Genomic DNA, 25886 nt, shown 5'->3' with positions numbered 1-25886 from the left:
TGTATCTGCAGTCTGGCTGCATTGGAGGTTCCCACTCTCCCTCCCTTCCCCTCTTTCCCTCCATTCCCCTCTCACACTTTTGGTATGATATGATTATTCTCTTCTCACCTCAAGTGAGCGCAGATGTAGACATCCGGGTGCAGTCTGATGGGTTTTCTCACGAGCAGGAGTGGAAAGGAAAGAGGGGAGGACGCAGATGAGGGAGCAGGCAGGAGAGAAGAGTTGGGAGGGGTGCGTAAACAAAAACAGAGGGAAGCAGAGTGTGCCCGCTGAATATGTATGTTTTGTTTCTCATTTGGATGAGTGTGTGTGCTGCAGCGGTGCCCTACTTGGCAGCTTCTGGACCAGTTTGATTAGTCCCCTCCACTAACAACCTGTCATTTCCTTTAGCTGGCTGACGAGGAGATGAACAACATAGACGCTATCAGGTAAGCTGCTCCCTCCGTGTCTCTCTCTCCCTCCCTATGTTCTGCTTATATCTTTCAGCGCTCCATCATCACGCCCCCGCATTCTCCCTGTCTTCTTCCTTTAAGCTCCTTCCCTCCCACTCTTCCTCTCTGTCTTTCTACTCTTGCACAGTCTTTCTGCCTCACTCTCTGTCTTCCCTCCTGGCTCAGCTGCTGCTGCTGCTGAAGTGGCGTGGTTTTGGTGTCGGCTGTGGAGGAGGTGGGATGTGAATGTGTTGGGGGTTTCTCTGAGCTTTAAGGGTGAGCTGGGTAAGCCAATCCAGATAACATATAGAGGGGGTTTTCTCCATCCCCGGCGAGACTCAGCCAGCAGGATTTTATCTGTCTGTCTCCAGGATGAAGCTCTGCGTGAGCAGAAGGTACTGCTTCACTGTTTGCATCGTAGATTTGGATTACAAAACTGCTTTGGTTTTTATCAGTACCCATGTGTGTGTGAATGTCTGTGTTTATGTTTTCATTTGTATGTGATGTGGCAGCACTTGCTGTGTTAGTTTGTGGTCTCTGATGCAGTGCTGATTGGAATGATATCTCTTTTCTGATAGTTTGTCAAAGATAAAAGGTTTTTTTTTGCCCGAACAACAGTGGTGGTTGTGTGCAGGGAATCTCTTGGCTGAATTCACCGCAGTGAGTGTGGCGTTACTGTAAAAGCTGTGGCTTCAACGGATTAATCACAAGGGTATTTAGTTCATCTTGAATATGTCGATGTTGTGAAATTGTCTGTCCATGACTCTTGTATTAGTTTCTGCATGATTTTGGGCAGTCACTTGTCAGAAGGCACTGATTAATGACCCTGCATAATAACACTGCCTTAGCATAGCCGATAACTAAGAAAAAGAATTTCTGATTTCCACATTTTCAAATACGCTGGATAGTCTGAAATGTTTACTCTGACCTGGGTGAGAACTGACTGATGCCTTCACATGCCTCTGTAAACAGATTTTAATGAGCTCATCATGAAATTAGAAGTACTCAACCACTTTTCTGATTAACGTTGCATTAGACAGGAACTGAAGCAGCAATGTAAAATTACTATATAAAGAAGCAGCTCTTCGTCTTCTCCCCCTTTCTCCTTTTTATCTCACTTCATCTTCTGTTGACAAGTTTTAATTAACATTACTACTAATGAGCCATTATTAATCCATCGCAGATGGAAATAGATCCCAAGCTCTTCCTTTTGTGTTCGATTTCTGATGGTGTTATTACGATTTCAGGCAGATTATAATTTGAAAGCCGTTTAACCAGCCGATGAGGGGTAATTAATCTTCATGGAGTGTTTCCCTAATGTGTGGCATCAATTGTTGTCACCTCTGTGTCACAGCTTTAATTGAATTATAGCAGCTCTGCCGAGATAAGAAGGGGTACTCCTGCACCTCTGTGCTTCACTGTTTGCAAAGGAAACAAGGTCATCGGTAGTCTAAGAAGAAGCCGAGATGAGGTGTAACAGGAAGTCGGACACTCATAAGAGTTTGACCCTACCTTTTTATCCCACCTTCACCCAACCCCCCACTGCACAAACCTCATCTCCAAGATGCCTTCCAGCTGAAATGATGAAATTTCCTGAAATCTCTCCCACTCTCTTGCTCTCTCCCTCTTTCGTAATTCCTGTCCCTCCCTTGGCTTGGCTCCTACATTTGGTGCCTTGTGGCGGAGATAGAAATGTAAATTTTACATGGCAACACATTGCAGAATAGGCTTCTTGGTTTGTTGGCAAATTTAAAGTTTCAAAACTGTTGCCAGAATAAAAATTAAGTTAAAGTATTCTAGAAAAGGCTAATAACTGTTTCAATCCTCATTGGCAGTACGAAAAGGTACTTTCTCATTTGGTGGATGATTATTAGTGTGGGGATCACTATCCAACATGTCATCTTGTTTTCTTTAAAAACATTGTAGTAAAGAGAATTGACTTTTTTTTTCACTTTCATTTCACATAAATACTGGAAATTAAGAAAATCAGTGCAAAAATGAACCAAATCTACCTCTTGGGTTTGTTAGTTGGCATGATGTATCTGAGTTTTTATCAACCAGCACAAAAAATAAAGTCAAACAGCAACTAGCCTTTTTTGCACTTTGGCCTATGAGCAGATCAAACGAACAAGATACATTTCAATTATTCAGCGTTAGAGGTGCTGGGAGATGGATTTTGCTGCGTTCAGACAAAACCGCGATAACTGTTTCCAAATCTAATTTGTTGTTGGCAAGATAACAAATAAATAAGTTTGCCAAAGTCTTAAACCATTTCTTTTATTTTGACATAACTCCACTTAAAGGGGAACTCCGGGGCATTTGAAGCGCATTTCCATTGCAAGAGGTTGTCAAATACTGATAGTAGGACACAGAGAGGTGCAAATCTGCGCTCCCTGTGTGGAGATCGCGCTGTTCGCTCAGCCTGTCATGCGAGGCTAATACGTGGTGGCTAAGGGGCAAGAGCTAAACCTTCCACGTTAAACAACAACTTGGACACTGCAGAAACGTCACACCACTTTATAAACCATCCGACAATAAAGTCACAAGCCTTACCATCAAAACCATATGCATGGTTCTCACATTACTGGCATGGGGACGTTACAAAACAACTTTATAAACAGCATGTAACTCACCGGTTAGTTGTACGCTCGCGCATGTGAAAGCCCAAAAGAGTCGATGGACGATAATCCCATATATATATATTTAAAACATTACAACAATATTACTGGGCATGTATTATTACTGGGCCAAAACATCTGCGACGGGTTAAATAGCTTTCAGCTTAAACTGACTTTTATTTGACAAGGTTGACGAATCTTTCAAACAGCCGGGCTTGTGAGGCGCTCCAGGTCATTGTGGTCAGTAGAGGGACGAACCCCAGACCTGCCACAATGCGGTGGATATGAAACGTGTCGGATCCACCGCAGGTCACACCTTAAATGAGTTAAAAGATCTTACGTTGTGTATTTTTCGTACCACAGGACATGTTAGGCGTCCGATTTGAAGTCTTTTGGCAGGGTAGTCATAATGTTTTGGGACATCGATGTAGATGAATTGGTGTTGAAGTAATAGAGGACATGTATTTGTTTAAAAATGGCACAGGAGAAAGGCTGAAGGTCTGAGGAGTTTAAAATATAGTTGTGACCTGCTGAAGTGAACAGTGTTGATCTAACAGATTATTGCTCTCCTCTGCCCTGTGTGGTTTGAACAGTCAGCCTCTTCCTCCCACTCTGTCTCATCCTCCTGAAGCACTGACTGCTCCTCTGGGGGTCATTAACAATCATCTCAACCCCATTATTCTTCCTCTCTTTTGCCCTTTTCAGCGCCAGCAATTAGATTGTACAGGTCAGATGTATCCCTAATGGTGAAGAAGCTGCCTAAATAGCTTCACTGCACATGACATCTGTTTTAAGTCTCCGATTGCTATTATTATGATTATTTTTTGTAATTTAACTTGAACTGAACATTTACACACAGTGGTGCTTGAAAGAACCCATTTTTCATCAAATCATTCAACTTTCAAACATGTGCAACAAATTGGACAAAGATATACTTGGCTATGTAGTCACTTAGAAATCTGATCTAATATTACATGTCTGTGTGTGTGTGTCAGGGATTAGCAGTTGATGTGAAATTTAAATTACAAAGGGAATCGTTTTCATTCTGACAGTCAGAAGTGATTGGGCCCCACGTGCAATCGAAAGAATGAGGATCTATCAAAGTCTGAGCTTTGTTTGGGATGTGTATGATAGCATAAACAAAGGAGATTTCTGGGAATCTCAGAAAAAAAAATTGATGCTCATAGCACTGGAAAAGGTTACATAACCATCTCTAAAGACTTTAGACTCCACTGATTCTCAATCAGAGAAATTGTGTAGCTCCCCAGGAGAGGTCAACCTACAAAGATCACTCCATGTGCAAGCCATGTGATATTCTGCAAGGCCACGAAGGAACCCAGCTTCCACAGGACGAACGGCCTCTTTGACATCAGCCAAGGTTAACATTGCTGTATGTCCGCAGTTTGAGAGGTCACGTGGAAAAACATTTGCAGACAGATGAGACAAAAATCAAACTTTTTTTGTTTAAATAAGTGGTGTAAGATTTTGGGGGAAGTGACATTATTATTATTATTGCACAGAAACTTTATCCAATCCATAAAGTATGGTGATGGTACAATCCAAAAAATCAACAAAGGCACACAAATTACTGACTAAATAGAAATATGCTTGCATAACACACATGCATTCAGTTTAGGTTTGTTTGTTCATTCTTGTTGGTTGTGAGTAAATGGTTTTCTTTCAAATTGTTTGGGTTTGGTCTACTTAATCTTTTACCATTAATTAAATTATTTTACTAGACCTGGGTCTTGATTTAATTGGATGGGTTTAACTCATTTTACATGAATTGTTAAATTAATCCGTGTAGGTTTTATGGGGTTTACTCATATCAGTCTTGTTTCAATTGTGATTGAAATATATCTTTTAATTCATTCAACAGGACTGACATCAGTAACATAAGCAAAATGCTCATACTACGAGATTCAATTTTGTTTCAATTAAGATCGTTGACCAACCCTTTATACATTAAGTGGCCTCAACAGAAGTACTCAATGTTTGAAGAAAGAAATATAATTGTGTGGAAACTTGTTCCATGTATTTTGAATTCATTCAGAGAGTCATTTCTTTGAGTGTGGTATCACTGTTTAAGACTGTTTTGCTTCCTCATGGTCTGAATAACTAAATAACAAATATGGCAAGTAGTTGTCTTGTTTGGGTAAGACTAAAGTTGATATTTTGGAATGTTTCCATTCCGATCGAGTTGATGATTTGATGATTACTTGGAAGCGAGCAGTTCGTCTTATGAAATCCACAACTCTTTTAGAATTTAAGCTGTTCTGTAAAGTGAAATGAGCAATAATTCCTCCAAGTGTGTGCGCAGCACTGCTCAACAGTTGCTGTCAATGTTTAATTCCACTTGCTGCTGCTACAGAAAGGAGCCACAGAAAATATCTAATGCAAAGGCTCATGTACTATTCTCACTCACAGAGATGTAATATTGGATCATTTTTCTCTACAAAGAAATAACCAAGTGTCACTTCTTTTCTTTTTAGCTTGTTCTCTTTTAGGAGTTGTGTGTGTGAAAATCTAATGATGGTTTAGGCCACATTTATGTAGAAAACTGTGAAAAATGATTAAAGGTTTACTAACTTTCACCTGCCATTGCATTAATCTCAGTATTACATGGTGTTAGGCTTAGAGGGATCTAGATAAACCTGTAGGAACATAGATTCACAGCCTGGTGTGAATATCAGTCTAATTATGCCGTAATATAACATTGAGCTAAATTATTGTTTAGCACTAAAATATAATGACGTGCATTATTTATAGAAATGGTGGGTCATCATCAAACACTTCAAGTTTGCTAACATTAGCTGAATTAGCCAACATTAGCTAACTAAAAGCTAACCGTCTAACAAGACCAACCAGGGTCAAAAGTAGCAACAAAACCATAGTGTGCTCATTAAAATGAGCAGTAATATATTTAGGGATATTTTTTTTAATTACAGTGCCTAAGCGTTACCATAACCTTATAAAACAATAACAAATGTAGACTTAGTTTTAGGTAACACTGGTAATAAAATACAACAACACAAGCAGCACTGAAACTAAAACTAATTTTGTGATATTTCATTAACTGTTACCAAGATTTCTGTAGCTGTTTCTGCACAGATACAGTATAAACCACAATTAACTGAAAGTTTCTTCTAAATTAAAAGAATAATCCAATATATTAACAACACTTTCTACACTAGATACCTCGTTTCTGGATTGCTAAATGTGAAGCTGATATGTAAGCCAACAACGTGTCTTTCATAAGCTAAAATTTTTGTGTATATTATGAGAATTTGAATGAACTTGAACGCAGGCGAGAGTTTCATTGATGTAAAATCACAGTGACCTTTGTAATGAGGTGAGTGAAATGAACAGATACTTTGTTTGCCAAATTCCAATGATGATCCCAAGCTTAACACTGCAGAATGCACATCTTTTTTTCTAAGCCACGCATAAATGACGCTGTGGTGGAAAGCTGCTGTATTGCTTTCTATATTTTCCCAATATAGTCTTTTTTTGTAAAAGCTCCATTCACTCATCCCACAGTTGAGGCTTTTTAGGCAGCCTCTTGAGAGGCATAGATGGATCACTAAGTACATCTGAGCCACCTGCTATAAAGGCCTATGTATAAGTGCACAAGGCAAACACACGGAGGAAAACAGAGCAGTACACTGCAGTCTAGCAGCCTTGCAGAGGCTGTTTCTTTGTTGTGTCTAATCACTACCTGTCCATTCGAGCTCAACTCGTAAACAATATGCTGTGATGGTGGGCACTGGGCAACATGCTGTGTATGTGTCCGTGTGCGTATGTGTATGCATGCGTGTGTGTTTGAGTCCGTTCTATTTTTAATGAGCTGAACCCCTTTGAAAGCTGCTTGTGTTTTTCCATCCCATCTCCTTTGGGTTGTGGCTACAAAGACTGCAAACACTGTTCTTATTTTTGTGTCACAAACAAGTAAAATGCCACAAAATGAAGTAACCTGTTTGACTCAGAGCGACTTTATAGTTCAACCAACAACGAAGAACCAAAAGATATGTGGCTAAAGAGCCCGGAGAGAAGCATTTTTTTATATTTTTTAAACTTTTGATTTTATGGAAAAATTTAGATGCAATATCAATTGAGAATCGCTGACTTGGAAAAAAGTAATCGCTCGGAAAATTCAGAAGTTTACAAAATAAATGTAGGGATTCTTGGTCGGAAAAATAAGGGGTCTTAGCGGTTTGCTAGGACAGCTCCCAGAAGGATTCTCTGGCACCCTAACGTAAATTTCTTGTCTGGAGGCGGATGCTGTTTTTTTGTTGAACAGCATGTGTTTGTGCTACGTGTGTTTGTGCTACGTGTGTTTGTGCTGTGTGTGTGTGTGTGTGTGTGTGTGTGTGTGTGTAGCTCGAGGCTTTTCTCGCCTCCACTCCTAACTTGTGTTTTCAATGTGCATTCATCAAAAACACTTGTGGACAAATAATTTAATAACATTTTCATTATATACAATTTTCTTACTGGTAACTGTTTCAAATGCTCTATGTGTTGTTTTGTGTGCCTACACATCTCATCTAGGGCTTGTTCTGTGGTTGATGTTCTTTGTGTTGATTTTTTGGGGGGATTTCAACAGCACAGAAATGTGAAGAATTTTTCTGATTGTGTTTGGGCTTTTGGATTTTGTCACCTCTTCCGCTCATCCCAAAATCCTCTTGGGATGTTGTTGTGATTACACACTCCCCTGTGCCGAGTACTATCAGCAGCACATGAAATCCGTTAAGCGGGTCATTATCCCCTGCTGCTGCTGCTAATGATGTTGGTAGTTGGTGTGTAACTACTTAGGTTCCTGCTCCTGACTTAATCAACTCTGCATAGAAAAATGGCAAAAACATAAACCCCAACACACTCATCCTAATTTGAAAGTGGCAATTTTTTTTGTTTCTGCGGGTGGTTGAGTCATCCACGGCACGTCTTGGGGCTGAGTTAGCTACCTTGTTAATCTGCAGGGGCATGCAGGGCAGAAAGAGAATCTTCTTTGCCTCCTTCCCGTGCTGCTGCATGAGTCAGCCACTTGGGTTCCCCCACTCTAATTCTGAGGTCTAGGCCTGTGATAAGGGCTTTTCCTGAGAGTCAATCTATCTGCCAGGTAGATGCAATCAAGAAGGCAGAGAGCAAGGGACAGATTGAAAGAAGAGGAAAGAGAAGCAGAAGTGAGGATTTTCAGCAAGTTCCCACCCACTTGCTTTGATTTTCCTTTCTAATTTGGCAACGCTTGCTTCCTCTTTACCGCCTCTGACTAAATTGTAAATACTCTGGCTTGCATTTCCTCCAGAAGCTTCCAGCTTTCCCCTCTGCCTCATTCTGCAACTTTAATGTCCTCCTCCTCCTCTACCACCTCCCTCTTCCTTCTCTTTTCAATGCTCTGAGTTCCTCTCAAATGTCAGCGTGGCACGAGTGGGTGGCAGGCAGCGCCATCAGAACGAGCCCTTTCTAAGGTTTTGCTGCAGTGTGAGGATCGGCTAAACTTTAGCCGCTAAAAGGAAGGAGGAACAAGCGAATGAATGAGTGCAGTATTGTGTGGTGTTGGCTGTTTTACACCAGAGTTGTGTGGCCAAAGATTTTTTTGTCCTCATATGCAGATACTGCTAGTTTATTTGGTTGTTTGGAGAAGGACATTAAATGGGCAGAGCTGATGCTGCAGCATAAACACACACACACACACCTACCCACACACACATGAAAAAATACACACTATAAAAAAATTGTATAAACACATGCACTAATCCCCAAGCACAAATATATACATAGAGACAAATAAGTATTCATCATTGATTTCTACATCTCATACACATGCAAAACCAGCTCACACCTGCCAAATATTACACACACACACACACACACATATGGAGAGCTGGTGTGCTATGACTCAGAGGGGAGCAGCTGGAGTGAAGGCTCCAGTGGCAGTGGTGAGCTGTCACCATCCGGAAAAGTACATGTCTCTGTGCCTCCACAGCCAGCAGAATAAATCACCTCTCAACAGCCGGGTGTCACTGGATCAACATGTTTCTGTATCTCATCTGGTTTTTACACACGTGTTTGTATGTGTGTATTCAGAATCTAAGACCACAACACCCCCCAAAAAAGATGCTTCGGTGAGATATAAGCGACTGCAGTCCCGTCCAAACAGTCTGTCATTGTTTTCCTCCTGAATGGTCAATCCAGCACTCAGACCAGAGGAGCTTTGATCAAGCTTTGACGGCTGTCTCCTCTAATACACTGATCCATTTGTCTGTGCGATGAAGGCTGCACCTGTGCTGCGGACACCATCGAGATGCAGAGGATGGGAGGGCTGGAGGACTTATTTCTCCAGGAAGTTTATATCTTTTGGCCTTGTCAAACTCTGTCCAGTCAGATCGGGTGGACGTGTCAACCCGTGTTCTTCGTGCTTGGACAAATATAAGATGAACACGGTGGGACTGCAAGGGATGTTTGTTTTTCCAAATGAGTCTGATATTGCCTGTCACAAAGGACTTTTCTAACCCACCAAACAAATATAGACCCAAATTGACTTTTTTAGACCTACGAATATCAAATATATTTTTGATAAGTGCTAAAAACTGATTTTCTCAGCTGAATTTCCATTTTAAGCGAAGCATGTTTTTTTTGTTGCTTGAGCAAATTTGTGTCTATTTAAGATATTGTGTTCATGTTATTTTCCTGCAGATGAACAAATCTTACATTACATATACACACATGTTCACAAGCAAAAAATAAGCAACATTTGAATTCTCTCTGTGTGGACAGTTATAGAATTCTTCCCTTCTGTCACAGACAGCCGGCAACGTATGATAATGCAGTACACACATAGTCCTGATGAGGCTGACTTATTGTGTAGTTTTTGGTTGGATAACTATATTGTTGTGCAAAAGTCTTGAGTCACCCTTCATTTCTTTATATTTAGCTTTCAAGGAGCTAGACTTTCATGGAACATTTCAAAGTGGTCTTGAGGAAAAGTTATCCAGACTCTAAAGGTCTTTCAACGTTTTTCTTCACACATTTTCTGCTTTTTCACTCATTTTAGTTCAGTCCACATACCTGACCATTTTCATAGAATGGTGTTTTCTTTGTTTGCTACTTGTTGTTGTTAAACCACCTATTAAACCACCTATTACTGATCTATGAATATTCAAAAGGCACTTACCTCAGGGGATGGAACAGTATTGTGTCAACACCTAACAGACAAACTTAGCAAAGATGCAATTCTAAATTGTATCATTGTCAGATGTTACTAAAAGCCTGTCACAAAGACACATTTTTGTTCCCATTTCTTTAGCTGCAACTACAAAAAATACACAGTTTGACAGACTTTAGATTATAGTAGAAAATAAGTTTGTTGAAGGTAAGATAAGATAAGATAAGATAAGATAAGATAAGATAAGATAAGATAAGATAAAAGGTAAGTTAGTAGTAGAAGTATTTTTAAACAAACAAGATTACTCCCAAATAGCTATTAGCTGTAAAATTGGCATATCTCAGCATGATGTGGTGTGGCCTTAAAAAAAATTAGGTAAGTGGACAAGTGGAGGGCAAGAGAAGAAGTGACAGGCCTAAAAAAAGCTATCTACAGCAGATGAACAGCATATGATGTCCTTAAGAAATTGGTAGAAATCCAGCAAAGACCTGACACAGGACCTGAGAGATGCATCTGAACCTTCAGATCCATCTACTATTCACTGAAGCCTCATCAGAAATGGTCTCCATGGAAGGGAAACAGGGAGAAAAGGCTGAGCTGTGCCACTCTTATAGAGTGATGAATCCTCCCCAGAGCCCGGACCTCAAAGTTCAGAATGTGTTGAAGAATTAAAGTGATCATACCAAATATTTACTTTCAGGCTTGTTAGAATTATTTTTTGGGGGGGAGGTGAAGGGCTTAAGGACTATATATTTATATATTTCCATTTATGCAATAAATTACTGCACATATTTTATGTTTTCTTGACAAGAAGTGAAGGGGGGTTTAAGACTTTTATACAGTACTGTAAATAGGTTTTTATATTCAGTTTTAAAGTAGAAATACTTCTACTTTGGATACTATTGCCTCTCCTATGGATTCTCTTCAATGTGACAGGTGAACTTTGCTGGATACCTGACAGGAACCTTTGCTCTTTATATCTGAAGCATTGAGTCTAAAACTTGACATTTACCGCCGTCTTCATTTCTTCTTTGATTTCTTCTTCAAAATTTTCATTGCCGCAAACAACAGAGTAAGTGGGAAAAAGGGAAAAGCTGCCCAAAAATCATCGAGGAGGTAGATTTTAGCCTGTTGAAGGAATTTAATGTTCAAAATTGTCTTTCACCCTATTTCAGTAGAGTTTAACATTCTTTAAGCTCTTCTCTTCCTACAAAGAACACAACTGTGGGGATTCTTGGCATTAAAAACTATGATTTCAAAATGTTGGCAACCATCAAACGGGATCCCTGCTTAAGTGTAGTTACTAATAGTTCGCAACCTGTGTGTTTGCTTTGTTTGGCAGGGTCAACACAGATAGATCACTCAGTAATTCTGCAGGCCACACTTAGCTGGTCTCCTTTGGGAAGCTAACATACATGCCAGCTCCCTGTGGTCAAGTCCTATAAACACATGAGAGGGAAGGAACGGAGACAAACCATGAAAAAGATATACATTGGCAAAACTGCCTTAAAAGTCCCCCGAAATGGCGGCAAACACCCGAAGAAGAGGTAAGAGTGAATCCCTCACGCCATCTCTCCATCCGTCTTCGTTTTTATGTGTTTGTCCGTTCATTCGCCCACGAGGTCTCTCCTCTTGCCGCCCAGTGGTACCAAAGCAGCCTCATCCTGCCTCTCAAAGCCCAGAAGTCATGCTGCCGCGTCATCTCATCTCACCAGAGTGAAAACACTCATTACGTCTGACTCAGCTCCTGTTCAGAGAGGAGGTCACTAATGGGGGATTTTTCATCCCTGGAGCTGCTTCACATAAAGTCATCCTGTAGCAAACAACAAACACCTGCATTCCCCTGTGAATGCCTCACAATCAAAATGAAGCAGAAGGTGAGGTGGTGGGCACTGTTGGATAATGCAGCACTCATATGTCATCCAGTCAGTGGAGACATTTGTTGAATCACTCTGCGGACAGCTATTTTTCACTCACTGGCATGGCTACAGATGTAGCTGCCTTTGATGAAACAATATTCCAGATCCAACCTGAAGTTAGACTTTCTCTTTTAATTCAGCATGGATCTTGTTATACCACTATATTTACAAGTGACTGATCAGAAACTGAAATTTACAAACATTTCTTTGTACAGAGCTGTGCTGGAGGCGAAAAATACTGAAATCGGACGAGTACAAACAGCAGAATGACGATTCCGTTTAGGATAACACGTCAGCTACGTAGCAACTATGACAGGAATTACAGACAAATGTGATAGCATAGATCAAAAGGGCTCCTTTTTTATTCGTTAGTTATTTTTGTTGGTGCAACTCAATGTACTGTTAGTTCATATGTTCAGTGTCAAGTAGCTAACCTTGGGTTTGGTCACAAAACTATTTAGGTCAGAGTTAAACTCACTGTTTAGTACTACCACCGATGATAAATATTATTCTGATCCTGGTGGATCTGATGCAGAAAGTATCCACAATTACGCTCGCTGTTTCCATAGCAAGGTGGTCAAATCCTAAAACACTGATGCACAAAACTGTTCCTCAGCTCCCATGTCCAAATAACTTCCTTTCTGCCAAACGTGATATTTCACTTACTTGAACCAAGAAATAAGTTTTCAGAGGTAGGAGTCCTGAATCACTTGGTTGAGTTAAAGATTTGCAGTCACTGGCGGTTTTTCTTAGATTTTTCTGTGAAGCTAATTGTGCCTACACAATAATTGTCACGTGCATATGTTGGAAGATATATTTTTTTTGCCTGAAGATAAGCTCTGTTCCGTGAATCTGCTGCACATATTTGGTGCATTTATATATGGAGTCAGTTCATCTTGGTACAGCTCTGTTCTGTTGTTCTACAGATCAGTCATGTATTGTATTACTGTGTGAGTGTACATATGGAGTAAAATTTTGTCCTAAATCGGAAATAAGACTAAGTGGCAGAGAAAATAATGTACTAATACAGCCCAACAAAGGCAGGCAATTTGTATGAATTCGAGACTGACCCGGTCTACTTTTCATCCTACTAATTGCAGAAATATTATCCTTTCTGCAAATGAGATGGAAAATGGGTGAAGCTTCCTCTGACCTGAAAAAAAGGTGTGGTAACATGTCCCTGATGTTTTTAACATCTAACTCAGCCCCCACCCTTTGTATCAACGATCTTGTTCAAAGAGAGAAAAACAGACAAATAGAGAAAGTGAAAAGAGCGACGTGAACACATCTCCATCCACTCTATCTGTTATCTGGCTGCAGATAGAGTCATTACCTTCCTTCCTCCATCTGTCCGTCAATACAAGATCCATTAAGCCGAGCTACGTACTTTCTGATTCATCACAGCAACAGACCTTTCCTCTTTTGCCACTCACATTTGCCCTTTTATTAGATTGAAGCCCAGGTAATGCACATACTCTCAAAATAGTCGTCATTGTGCTGTCTTGCTAAATTACATGTTGATATTTCTGTTTTGTAAATCTCAGCCTTCAGGGACTATTCATATGATGTATTAGAGTTCATTGGCTCATACTTCATTACAGATTACATCTCTATTTTATTCCATGAGGCCAGTCTCACAGGTGATTGGCTTAATGGGATGTTTCGCAGAGTTTTAATACTGAAAAGGTTATATGATCAAAGGTCTAATGGCTTAAAATGCTGTACTCATGTTTACTGCTGCTTGGCTTCTTAAATGGAGATTGTGTTTTGGTCACATTTTCTTTATACCAAGCACTTTTGCAAACAATTTCCCTGCTTTTATCACATTCTCATGATGTCCTCATTACAGCTGCATGTCCATTAAAAAGATGCGAAGACCCTAATAAGTCAATTTAAATAAGAATAGTAACATACTTGTTTACAAGCACATGCTCTGAACCCCTTCATCTGCTGTGTGTGTAGCTCATTGCTGGAGCAGAAGGAGGACTTGCGGAAGAGACTTTCCTACACGACACACAAGTTGGAGCTGCTGCAGAGCGAGTTCGACTCCACGCGACAGTACCTGGAGACAGAGCTGCGCAGAGCACAGGAGGAGTTGGACAAGTTCACCGATAAACTGCGCAGGTGGGCTCACATCGCATACATCATTCAGGGTATTAAGGACTTAAAGATGATGCTATCGTACGAAAGGATTTAGAAGTTGCTCGGTTAACATTTTTTGTTTTCAAGACTCTAAGACTAATTGTTCTCTTTTTTCTTTTCCTCCTATCAGACTTGTAATTGAGTATTTTGATCGAAACATGCTCACAAAATATTGAAAAACTGAAAGCTAAAACTAGGCCAAAGAAATCTCTAATAAGTATTCATAGTAAATTTCTTTGGTTAAATTAAACAAAAAAATACTTTTTTTCTTGTACCCAACTCTGCATGCTTTGGTGAGGACATGGCCAAGATGACCTGAAACAAAGAGCCGGGAGACTGAAAATAAAACTAGCATTGTGAATTATGAATGTCTCAAGAAGCTGCACAATGCAGTCTCACAGATTTATATAAAGATTTCACAAAAGGACCAGTTTCAACAGAGAAAAACTCAATCAATTACTGTTTTAAAAGAATAAAGGCAGACATGTTTTTTTTCTTTAATATTAATGTAACAAATCTAAAAAATTCAGGATTTTCAGACTTTTGTTAAAACAGTTCTTACATGAACCTCATGAACCTTACATTGTGGTTTCATCAGTCAAAAATATTATTTTTCTGACCTAATTGGTTTTCTTTCTTCTTTCTTCAGAGTAGAATTATTTTATATTTCAGTGATGTTTACCAATGTGTGCAGAACCTTACATATACTGTTTTTATTAAAGCAGTAAAATGTATTTTTGCTGACCATGTAATATTATATGTAAGCCAAAGTAATGTAACGTAACTTAAAAAAATCAAATATATCCCACTTACAGTTTTACCTTAAACAGTATGTAAATGGATTGTATTTGTGTAGCGCTTTTCCAGTGTAGTGCTTCTCTTGTCTAGTTGACCACTCGAAGCACTTTAACACTACATTCACCCAATCACTCACTCACACACAACACGTTTTTAGTCAGTGCTTTATTCTATACATTCATACACATTCATTGACCAATGGATGCATCGGTAGGCGACATGTGGTTCAGTGTTTTGTCCAAGGACACTTTGACATGCGGACCGGGGGAGCCAGGAGTAGAACCACCGACCGAGGAGGTGGATGGCTCTTCCCCCTTAGCTACAGCCGCCCCAAAGCACTGTGGGCTCATCTGTATGTGAACGTCTCAGGAAAGAAATGAGAAAGTTAAAAAGAGTTGATGCTTATTCTAATTAGCGAGTGCTGTTGTGCCTCTTTTCCGCCGCCCCACACTGCCATCAGTACGCTATAATGTTAGCTCTGTAATGGAATCGACCATCAATAACAAATGTCCCATCAACCGAAGTATAATTTGTATTTCTAGAATTATCCACAGTTTGCAGGCAAAGACTTAATACAGTCTTTTTTATCCATTAATCATCTTGCAACCCCTCAGATTTATATCTGTAAGGAAGCGAGTGAGAGTATATTACATTATACAGCTGTCAATAATGGAGTAAAACATGCACCTGTCTTCATATTACTTGACTTGAGTTTGATGAGATATGACAAATTACTTAAATGGGATAGATGAAAAATGAGGCAAGCTATTTAGCTTTGACAGTACGTTGCTGAGCCTGCCGATATGCCTCTTTCTACTTTGGAAAGGTCTCTGGTTGCTTCTGTATATTCAGCATGTAAACACAAGCTATTATCTGCAGTTGAGCGATGTTGATTTTTATCTTTTTTAGAATACAAAGCAGCTACTCGGCGCTGCAGAGGATCAACCAAGATCTGGAGGAAAAGATCCACAGAAATGTAAGTATCTAAACGTGTGTGTGTGTGTGTGTGTGTGTGTGTGTGTGTGTGTGTGTGTGTGTTTGAAAGCTTGTGCATTTGTAAGTGCATGCTGTAGCCAATAAGCACATGTGCATAGTTGCTGCAGAAAAAACAGAAGCATCTCAGGAAGTCACTGAGTGTGGAGATGATACAGAACACTCAGAGACCCAGATTGGAAATGAATCCCCTGCTGTTGGTGCCACTGACATTAATTATGGCTTATTAGAATTGGTTGTCCTCCTTCCACTGGCAGAGTGATAGCAAAGCCATTGTTCCTCAGAGCAGTGCAACTCACTTCATTTGTCAGATATTGCTTTTGCCTTAAGAAAGATACAATTAACTAGTCTGCCTGAGAACACTGTATGACCATCAGGTGTCTTTGCTTCTGAAAAGACAGCTGAAAATGCTTGTCGAATGGGTTTATTTCAGCAAAAGATAATAATCATTATAGTCGTCATCCTTGTGAGTACAATGTGAGATAGCAGGTACAGATAATAAGGAGCAGAAAGGTCATCCAGCCTTTTGAGTGAAGAAAATTGGTCATTTTTAAAATAAAGGCCAACATTTCTCCATGAGAAGCATTCTCATCAGTTGTTATGGATTCATCTCACGTAAATCCTCCTCAAGGGTTTAGAGAGGTGCTGAGTAAGTCTCTCTGCAATCGTAAAGCTTGTTTACTCCAGAGGTGCCACAAACCCATCTGACCCCTGGGCCCTGCACAGCTACAAAGAATGTAATTACAAGACAGATAAACACAAGGGTCTGTGCTTCTGCTTACACCACTTTCCAAACAGGTAAAAGTTTGCACAGTTGAACAGGAAAAAAACGACTAACATTCAGCTGCTTTGTATCCAAAAACCTTGGTCAAGTTGCATGTTATTGGCGAGTATGGGGACTGAGTGAATCTCTATCAATGAACTGCTGAGAGTGCACACAAAATCCACAATGCAAAGAGAATTTAGTCATTTGGAGCTCAGCCGAGTGACACACGATAACTGAATAATCAATTGTGGCCAAAAGTATTCAGCTATAACATCTCTTGTTGCCAATTCAGTTGCAAAGTGTTTTCTTTTCTGAAATCCTTCCTAAGATCTGTATTTACAGCCAGGTTCAGGTACATTCTGAATACATTTATATAGTATATAAGTATATCAGGGTCTACATTTGGACACAAGGGTGTCCATACTATGTGTTTCTCTGGCAGAAAAGAGGACTTGGATAAAGAACTATTGTGATAATTTCTGTCATCAGTATAACTTTCACAACCATGGCCAGAAATGCTTCTCCTCCATTTCATTACGAAGGTGAAAATTTCTGTCCATATTATGGGTTGCCTGAAAAGCAGTGTGGCTTTCTGAGAAACTCAGATTTTAAGCTACAGGTACTTGTCATGGCTACACAAAAATAAGATGGAGCACCCTGAGAGAGATGCATGGCGCTGCACTATTTCTCTAGGCAGCTTTATACAGCTCCTTGTGTTCTTTCGTCATGGTGAAAAATTCAAAAAGATGCTGTTGCTATGGAGATAAAACTCAATGCAAACACATGCCCCGAGCGGAACTTAGTAACTTGGAGAAGAGGGAAGTCTTAGCTTGAAAATCTGAAGAAAACCACCTGCAGTTTCCTCTCATCCCTCTCTGCTGTGCTTCAGCTCTACTGTTGCTTAAAAGGCATCAAATCCCTCAGGCTTTAGTTTGAACGTTTTGGTTAATTGTGTTTAAGGTCATCTATATTTTACTCTCTCCTGTAGGAAAAATACATCATAAAGACATTAAAGCATTAAGCAGCAGATTATTAAGAGCAAACAAGGACATGCAAGAAATGACTAAAACTGACTAAAAGAATTTGATGTATTAAGAATGTTTTTAGGCTTATTTCTAAATGGTGATAAAGCCCTCTCATATTGTTGTCAGTCACAGCACCATGATGATGAAAAGCGAGCTCTCAGCAGAGAGATCATCGTCCTCAACAACCACCTGATGGAGGCGAAGCTCACCATCGAGAAGCTACAAGAGGACAACGTAAGTTAGAGTCATGCTGGTGTTTTCTCTTGATATGCATTTATTTCTGCAGAACCAAGCTATTCATGTGTGCTTAATCATATTTAGTGTCTTTATTCGCAACATACAACATATTCCGTTTTCAAATGAAGCCAGTTTATTTTGTTATGACAAAAAAAAAAAAAAACTAAGAGGGGTTTTGTGATCACAATTATTTGAATGCTAAACCATAAAGATATAAACTGATTTCTTTCTGGACTTTGAATAGTAAGATAACTACAGCACGACAAAATTCACCCAACCTCTGTCTCCTAAGAATCATGTGTTAGTTGGAATAGTAACTCAGGATTTTAAGTAATCCAAAAGCATTAAAACACATCTAACTGTGCTAGATATATGTTGAATGCCAAAAACTGAACAATAATTTACTGACTTTATGCAAACATTGCTTTGTTTATGTTTTTTATAGATGTCTAAAATATTCTCATAGTAAATAGTAAGAACATTGGCTACCACTCCCTTCTGCAGCGTGGAGTTATGTCCTCTAGTGCAGGAAATTATAAACTCAAAAAATGCCATTAAAAATGCTCATACCTTAATTTCTCCTTTGTCATTTTAGGGCCAGATACTGGTGTATAGGCAACATACATTTCATACAAAAACAGTAAATGTCCAATTGGATTTCGTGGGAACTTTAAAGTTCTCTGTAATATTCTGGTATAACTCACTCAAAGGTATAACTCACTAAAGTTTACAGGTAAGCAAGCAACATCAATGAATATGATAATGACTGCCTAAGTTGGTCTGAACAAATTTATCAAACATCAAAAGACTATTTTCTATTATACTTCTATTGAGCTTTGTAAAGCTGGACAAAGACAACAAGATGGAATAAAAGGTTGAAATATTATATCCTAGAGATTCAGGGGAGTATTGTAAAGTGATAGATTTATATTGATTCCTGTCTGTTCTCTCTGTTGTTTATGTTCATGTTGTACTTCCACAGGACTTGTACAGAAAAGACTGTAACTTGGCTGCTCAGCTGCTGCAGTGCAACAAGTCTCTTTACAGGGCCCAGCTCTCCGAGGTGAACCCAACACTCACTTTTACGGGCTTGGATCCTTTTTTTTTCTCTCTTCCTGTAATCAACCGCTCTTTACCTTTTCTGAAAACCTGTTTGAACTGCTCCTCAGTAATAATGGAGTTTGATTTTTTTTTTCCCTGTCAGTTTATTCTCTTTAAGATCAAGAACCATAAGAGTTTCAAATGAGTGCATAGAAAAGTTTGAATAGTTTTTCATTAAAGCTCTATGTGGCAAATTGGAGGTTTCTGGAGCAGCGCTAAGCCTAATTTTTGGGGAAGAATTTGCAGTTTCGACTGTAACAAGAAGGTCGTCCTGCCCTTCATGAGCCAGAACAGATAAGAGGGCAGACTTGGCAGGGCGATGAGAACTGGAGGTGACTAGAGGACGGAGAGAGATGTAGTTGAAGAATCAGAGCTGTGTGTTATTTGGCTTAAGGAACCTTCACCGGAGAAAGATGAAAGGGGCAAGGTTTAAAAAAATCTGGCAGCTTGGAACTTAATGGGAATATAAAAGTTACAGCCTATCAACATCAACTATGCTTAAAAGGCTGTGGGTATTTATTTATTTAAATTTGATCATATATTGTATTCACCATTTAAATGCAACCTGTTTTGAAAAAGACACCAGAGGCAAATTCAGCTGTTACTTCTTTTTTTACAAAAATGTTTTCCTTTGTAAATCGTATGTTGAGATGAAACACAATCCGACACATGTTGTTCAAATTTAAAATGGAGGTAATTTGGCAGAGAAATAGAATTACATGCTGGCTTACAAATGAAAAATTGCAGTCGCACATACTGGACGATCAAACTCCCACTGACTGTATGAGACAAGCTTAGCCAGTCTTTTTCCTCCTGTCAGTCAATGTGCGGTCAAGTCAGCGATACTGCACTAGATTTGGTAATCACATAATCGTTTGACAATGGTTTAGCCAAAGTCAGCAGGGAAACTACTTCAAGGCACATTGTGAAGCAATCTGAAGGACAGTTAGGGAAAAGTACTGTGTGTGGCAAAATGCAGATGAAGAGCACTTTGCAGCCTCATCATACCACCCTGCTGTTGCTTGTGAAAAGAAGGCATGTGAGTATTGATGAGTGTTTTAACACTAGACCAGCTTGGCTCCACTTTCTGCTGCATCAGCCGTGGGCTTTATGCCTTGTCCATGTGACAATAAAGCTGGCGAGTGTCCACAAGGTTAGAGTATGCCTTTCCACATTTTATCTGTATGGGTGAGTGCAAATATCAATGGAAACTGCATTTGGTTGCGTAAGAGTCATAAAATATCAACCCTACATTTAAACAGCGCATGCAAAAACATGCACAGCCGAGGATCTATCGTAGCGTGAGAATCTGTTTGCTATCTACCAAACATAATGGGGGTCAGAGGCTATACATGCACTCACTGTACAGCATGTCCACCGGTCTGCTGGTCCTGTGGGTGGGAGCTAATCGAAAGCATATTGATGAACAGTGCTGCAGCATTTTTGAGAAGTGCAGTGGCTCTCCAGCGCCTACTGAAGTGCTTTAGTCGTTTGTTTTGCTGCAAAACAAGCACAGAGAGGGTATGAAATGACCGGGCTCGCATTTTGAATGCCAAATAAAAGGCTTAGAGTGATCTTGTTCAAAATGAGCCCAAATGGAAAAATGTGAAGATGGTCATTAATCTGCATTGAGTTTGTTTGTAATCAAAATGTTATGATAAGATATCTTTTCATGTTCTCTGTAGCATTTGTCTTGTCTCTAACTACGTAGTTATAATTAGATTGCCTCTGATTGGCAATTAGAAACAAGGCTAGATTCCTGGTCATAAAGCGCTGCAGTTAACTTATTGCTTGTTGCTATGGAGAGGTACAGATAGTGGATGGAAGCTTTCTTACTGAGAAATGCTCAAAATAGAATAAAATAGAAATGTCTTTCTCTTCTAGGAAAGGCATTGTCACATATAGGGTATATACTTATCTTCTGCTGAGGTTCTGGCCAGTGAAAATGACTTTTTACTGGAGTCATGGACATAATTATTGCAGTCAAAGCATGTAAATGCATAAGTATATGTTGTGGTGTCATACACAGAAGTCAGTGACATACTGACACACTTACTGCACTGAAGAGGGACAACAGAACCTGCATGTGGCAAAGACACATAGTCACATCAATCAGCGTCATTAAGAAATTACACTGTAGCTTAGGGCTACAGTTCCGCAAATAAATAAGCATTAATTGGCTGTTTTCACAACAACGCCCCTTTACACTGGTTAAATGCTGACAGTCCTGAGAGAGATGTGATTAGATCATTGGTCATCAAGCCAAACCAGTGAGCCTGACTCACATTAAGAGAACCGAACTGTCGATTTGGATCATTGGTGACTGAAAACAGTCGGTGGCAGATTACTGTCAGAAATGCTTCAAAATCAATGATTTATTTATGGAAGACCATGATACTTTACTCAAGGTGGCACAGGGTCACTAGAATAGAACTAGCTCCCGAAGTGCATACACAAAAAAGTCTAAACCTTTCTGCTGTAGAAGGTTTACTGATTGTGCATTGTGTTACTGTCGTATAAATAGAACATTACTTTATACACTGGGAAGTTTTTACAACGATAAAAACCCCCTCAGAAAAAAAATTCTCATTGAAAGGAGAATGTAATTACTGAGCTTTTTTTCAAGTTGAAGATGTTCTGACACGATCTGGACACTGTTCAGACCTTGTATTTCTGTGTACCCATATAAATAGAACATTTCTTTATACACTGGGAAGGTTTTACAATTATAAAACCGCCTCAGAAGAAAAATTTCTTATTGAAAGGAGAATGTAATTACTGAGCTTTTTTTCAAGTTGAAAATGTTCTGACATGATCTGGAGACTGTTCAGACCTTGTATATCTGTGTGCCCTTGGTAAACCGATTAAAATTGGACAGCTCTGACTGTGTGTGTTCATACCTGGCACATGTGTCCTGGGAGGCCATCTGTGATCAGATGACAGTTACCATCTTTATATGACCTTAAAAAGGCGACAATCAGGATCAACAGGACAGATGCATAGCTTTGGCATTGTGCTCGAATTTGCCCTGAACAATTAAATCTGAGTGTGTTCTCAATGTGCCCAGAGTACCTGTATTTTTGGCTGTCCACGTCCATGCTATAGGTCTGAACAGGGACTTATAAATAGCTCTTTCAAAATGGTGATCATTGGTAAAACCCTTTTGATTTTATATATCAATGCTATAAACTGCATTTGAAAATCTGCCAATGAGATCACTGGTAGTCAAAAGAATTTTAAAGCACAGTTTTTGAGTGGAGGTTTAAAACAAAGTCATGCTTATAAAGTCGCCACACATACATTGCCTATTAACAACCCAACAAATGAATACTGTTCAGCCTGACACAGAAAACCCTAACCTGCTGCTCAGCGTGACCTGCTGTAAACTTAAATTGTTTTCCCTTTTATAGGAGACTTTAATTTAATCCAATATATTTCCCTTTGCTGGTGCAAAAACACATTTAGAACACATATTCTAACTTCCTTTTTTCTCTTACATTTCTAGCTGCCTGCTGATTTTCAAGAGCGACTGACCATGCACCTGGAGGAGTCTCCTCTCTGTCACTCCTACCCTGACTCTGTCCCAGCATCTCTCATTGCCAAAGTGCTTGAGAAGCCAGATGAGGCCTGCAGCAGCAGCCAGGCCTCCCGCTCCCCCAGCCCCCAAACCCAGGATCAGGCTTTCATTCTGGAGAGATTGGGCCCTGGAGAGCGCCTGGGTCTCCGTGCAGCCTACAAATCTGATCTGTACAGCAGTGATACAGCCCTGTACTGCCCTGATGACCGTCACCGTGAGCGGAGGCCCAGTATGGATCTTCATGGTCAGAGGAAGCTGCTGTATGGGCCCCAGAACTCCACTGACAGCACCCCAGAGGAGGGTTCGGTGGGGTTAAGGGCCGGCTTCTCTCAGGAGCAGTTTCCTAAGTTCCCCACTACACTGGGCGGTGGCTCTAGCTCTTACTCCAGCTTCAGTGGAGGGGGGTCTGAGGACAAAGGCAATGGGCCGCCCAGCAGTGCTGCTTCCTCCCCGCACCATCACTCACTCTACATGGACTGGAGAGATGCAGGGGACTATGAGAGAAAGAGCGACTCATCTTGGGAGAGGGATAGTCCAAGAGGATTTGGCAATGCTCATCCCTTCCAACAGACGGAGATAAGCCACCACCAGAACGGCAGCTCACCAGTCTACAGCCGCACCATGTCCTCCTGTTTCAGTGAACCCTATGAGCCACTCCCTCCATCTTCCTCCCCAAGTGTCGCCTACGGAGATAGTCGTAGAGGCAGCACATTAGCCCCTGAGGAGGACGAGCTGATTGGTCGATGGAGACAACTCAGTGTGGAGGACTTAAGTGCCCATAGCTACCGCAGCCCGGGCCGAGCCTCACCTTACAGCTTCTCAGAGCAGCACTTCTCTGTCCGCCCTGCAAAGATCCGGCTTGGGCCGCTCTACAGCAGCTTCCAAGAAGGCGCTGATTACTACCATCATGGAGCAGGTGCCATGGACCCGGTTTGGGTTGCTGCCAGCCCTAGCCCTGAATGCAGCCCAGGTTTGCATCAGGCACACAGCCAGGCCCACTTGTACCGAGTTGAGGACAGCCAGGGGTCAGAGCACAGTCTCTACCACTCAGGGAGCTCCAAAGACAGGGAGGGCAATGTTGCAGTGGGGGGCCAGAGTACAGATTATGTAGATCCCAGCCCCAACAGCTCTACCGAGTCTCTCAACCAGAGGTCCCTGGAGATGGCCACAGAGCTGCAGCACTATCAAGTGGACATGCACAACATGCCTGCACAGGTGAGCCAGTCGCCACCACCGGCCCCACCCCCTCCTCCCCCGTACAACCAAAAATTTGGCTCTCTGGGACTTTCCAGGAAGGACAGTCTTACTAAGGCCCAACTTTATGGAACACTTCTGAACTGATATACTTTCCAATCAGGTTAAATTATTGATAGAATGAAACACAATGGGCCTTTGTGTGCTAAGCTACATCTTCTGTTGGCACTACCGTTTGACAAAAAAACGGTCTGACATGCAGCCAGGAGCTAAATCATTGAAAAAGATGTAACTGCTCCTGGTTATTTAAGAACCAAGATCGTATGATGGTGGATCGCACCTGTTTACAACACAAACATCTGGAAGAAGGGAGTCACGACTCAAGTGTTTGAGGCACAGGAATGGTCAGAGAAGCTCATAGAAGCATTAAAATGTATAAGAATGTCTACGTATTTAAATGACAAATGTAAAAATATATACAAAATAAAAATTGAGTGATATATTTTGTATGTAGCTGTTAGCGAGAATTACATCCAAAACAAGTGCAAATCTTCCTAATAATCTTGGAACTTGTAAATAAATCAAAAACTGCAGATGCTATATTCGAAAAATGAGTGTTGTATTGAAACTCCCCCCTCTATCAACTCCACTTAGACTAGTTTCAGTCATTATTTTTAACTGTCTGAAACATTGTTGGCCTTTTTAAGAGCATTGAAGAAGAAAAACAAAAACAAATGAGCCTCTTAGGTGACTAATATACACTTTTTTTTCTGTTAATTGAAATTGACAGTATCAATTGGTGTGTTTTGTTGTTATTGATGGAACGTTTTGAAATGTAAACATCTGTTTTAGCAGTCAATATAACTTTATTTTTTGCTCCTCTATATCCCTCTGAGAGGTTTTCCTGCCCCTGTTCTACCTCAGATTTGGATGCCCTCACCCCACCAAGCTTCTGTAACCTTCTTTTTTTTCTCCTTTTTTTTTTTGGACAATGATGCATGTTTCTATACTTAGGCTGTTTTGTTCACTTAATAAAGCACAAATTACACATATAACTCCCCCAGACTTTCATTAGTTTTACATGTGGGGATTTAAAATATGGATGCATGAAAGAGACATCAGGTTTTAACTTCTTGCGTTTTTTCAGTAACATGTGATCAGCTGCTGTTTCAAGATGATTACTTGACTGCTGATCCTTTGTGAAGGCAACCGAACGAAGAGGGGAGCCTTTCATTGTTCAGACTCGGATTGCTGCAACCGTGTGGTGCGCGCCTGCTGAGTCACCGTGAAGCTCTGCTTTACCACTGTTGTAAATTTAAAAATAGGTTGGTAGAGAAAAAACTCTAAGCAGGCGGGAAGTTTGGATGTCTTTTGCAGGGAATCGTTATCATAACAATATCACTGCGTAAATCATTTATATTTGTGATATCCAACACTCTTAGTAAGAGCTACTATTTTACATACACCACTATGTGTTTATCTTTTATTTTTTCTGATGGCCTGGAAGAAATGCCAGAACTATCCATGCTTTAAATACCACTTTTAAGAAGGTTAGACTTCTCTTTTCATGTTAAAACTGTGTCCGATACCTGCTAACTACTGGGTTTTTTTTAGCAAGTATATAGTAATAAGATGAAAGGTTGATACAATTATTAAGTTTAGAAATTGATTACGATTTGAAATTCCTAATCATGTAAGTCACATACTTTGAGAAAAATGCCAAACACATCACACATCATCATCATCTCAAGCCTCTAAGATTTTAGGATTTCCTGTGTTTCTCATTAAAACATTGAACATGTTGATGTTTTTGGTCTGTTCTTTGAACGAATCAGAACTCGAAAGGAAATTCTCACAATCTAAAGACCAAAAAGAACAAATAAATTAATTAAGTGTTGAAAGAAGATACTGAAAATATGTTTA

General features: G+C 40.2%; 1 protein-coding gene across 6 annotated transcripts; it reads left to right on the top strand.

The window, feature by feature from the left end:
- Window positions 1–25764, top strand: LOC142375486 (brain-enriched guanylate kinase-associated protein). Of its 6 annotated transcripts, none has more exons than XM_075459517.1 (8): window positions 1–82; window positions 168–231; window positions 391–428; window positions 14093–14254; window positions 15980–16046; window positions 17981–18088; window positions 19074–19154; window positions 22698–25764. In XM_075459517.1, exons 3-8 carry the CDS (start codon window positions 406–408, stop codon window positions 24108–24110), a joined length of 1854 nt encoding a protein of 617 aa, XP_075315632.1. In that variant the 5' UTR covers window positions 1–82; window positions 168–231; window positions 391–405; the 3' UTR covers window positions 24111–25764. The 6 variants fall into 6 exon arrangements, with proteins under 6 accessions (XP_075315632.1, XP_075315627.1, XP_075315629.1 ...); XM_075459514.1 differs by lacking the exon at window positions 1–82 and adding an exon at window positions 11554–11758 and having other exon boundaries at window positions 174–231; XM_075459512.1 differs by lacking the exon at window positions 1–82 and having other exon boundaries at window positions 116–231.
- Window positions 25765–25886: the final 122 nt, after the last annotated feature.

This window comes from Odontesthes bonariensis, chromosome 24 (assembly GCF_027942865.1).
Source record: "Odontesthes bonariensis isolate fOdoBon6 chromosome 24, fOdoBon6.hap1, whole genome shotgun sequence".
Classification (NCBI taxonomy): domain Eukaryota; kingdom Metazoa; phylum Chordata; class Actinopteri; order Atheriniformes; family Atherinopsidae; genus Odontesthes; species Odontesthes bonariensis.
The sequence above is the reverse complement of the archived record's forward strand: the minus strand, read 5'-3'. Positions and strand labels throughout refer to the sequence as shown.

Excerpts from the sequence above, each read along its gene's own strand:
- LOC142375486 (XM_075459512.1), top strand. The coding sequence starts at position 148 with ATGGGTTTTCTCACGAGCAGGAGTGGAAAGGAAAGAGGGGAGGACGCA. Across the intron at positions 16,047-17,980 it reads AGGAAAAGATCCACAGAAAT|TCACAGCACCATGATGATGA; the intron begins GTAAGTATCTAA and ends TATTGTTGTCAG. Across the intron at positions 18,089-19,073 it reads AGAAGCTACAAGAGGACAAC|GACTTGTACAGAAAAGACTG; the intron begins GTAAGTTAGAGT and ends GTACTTCCACAG.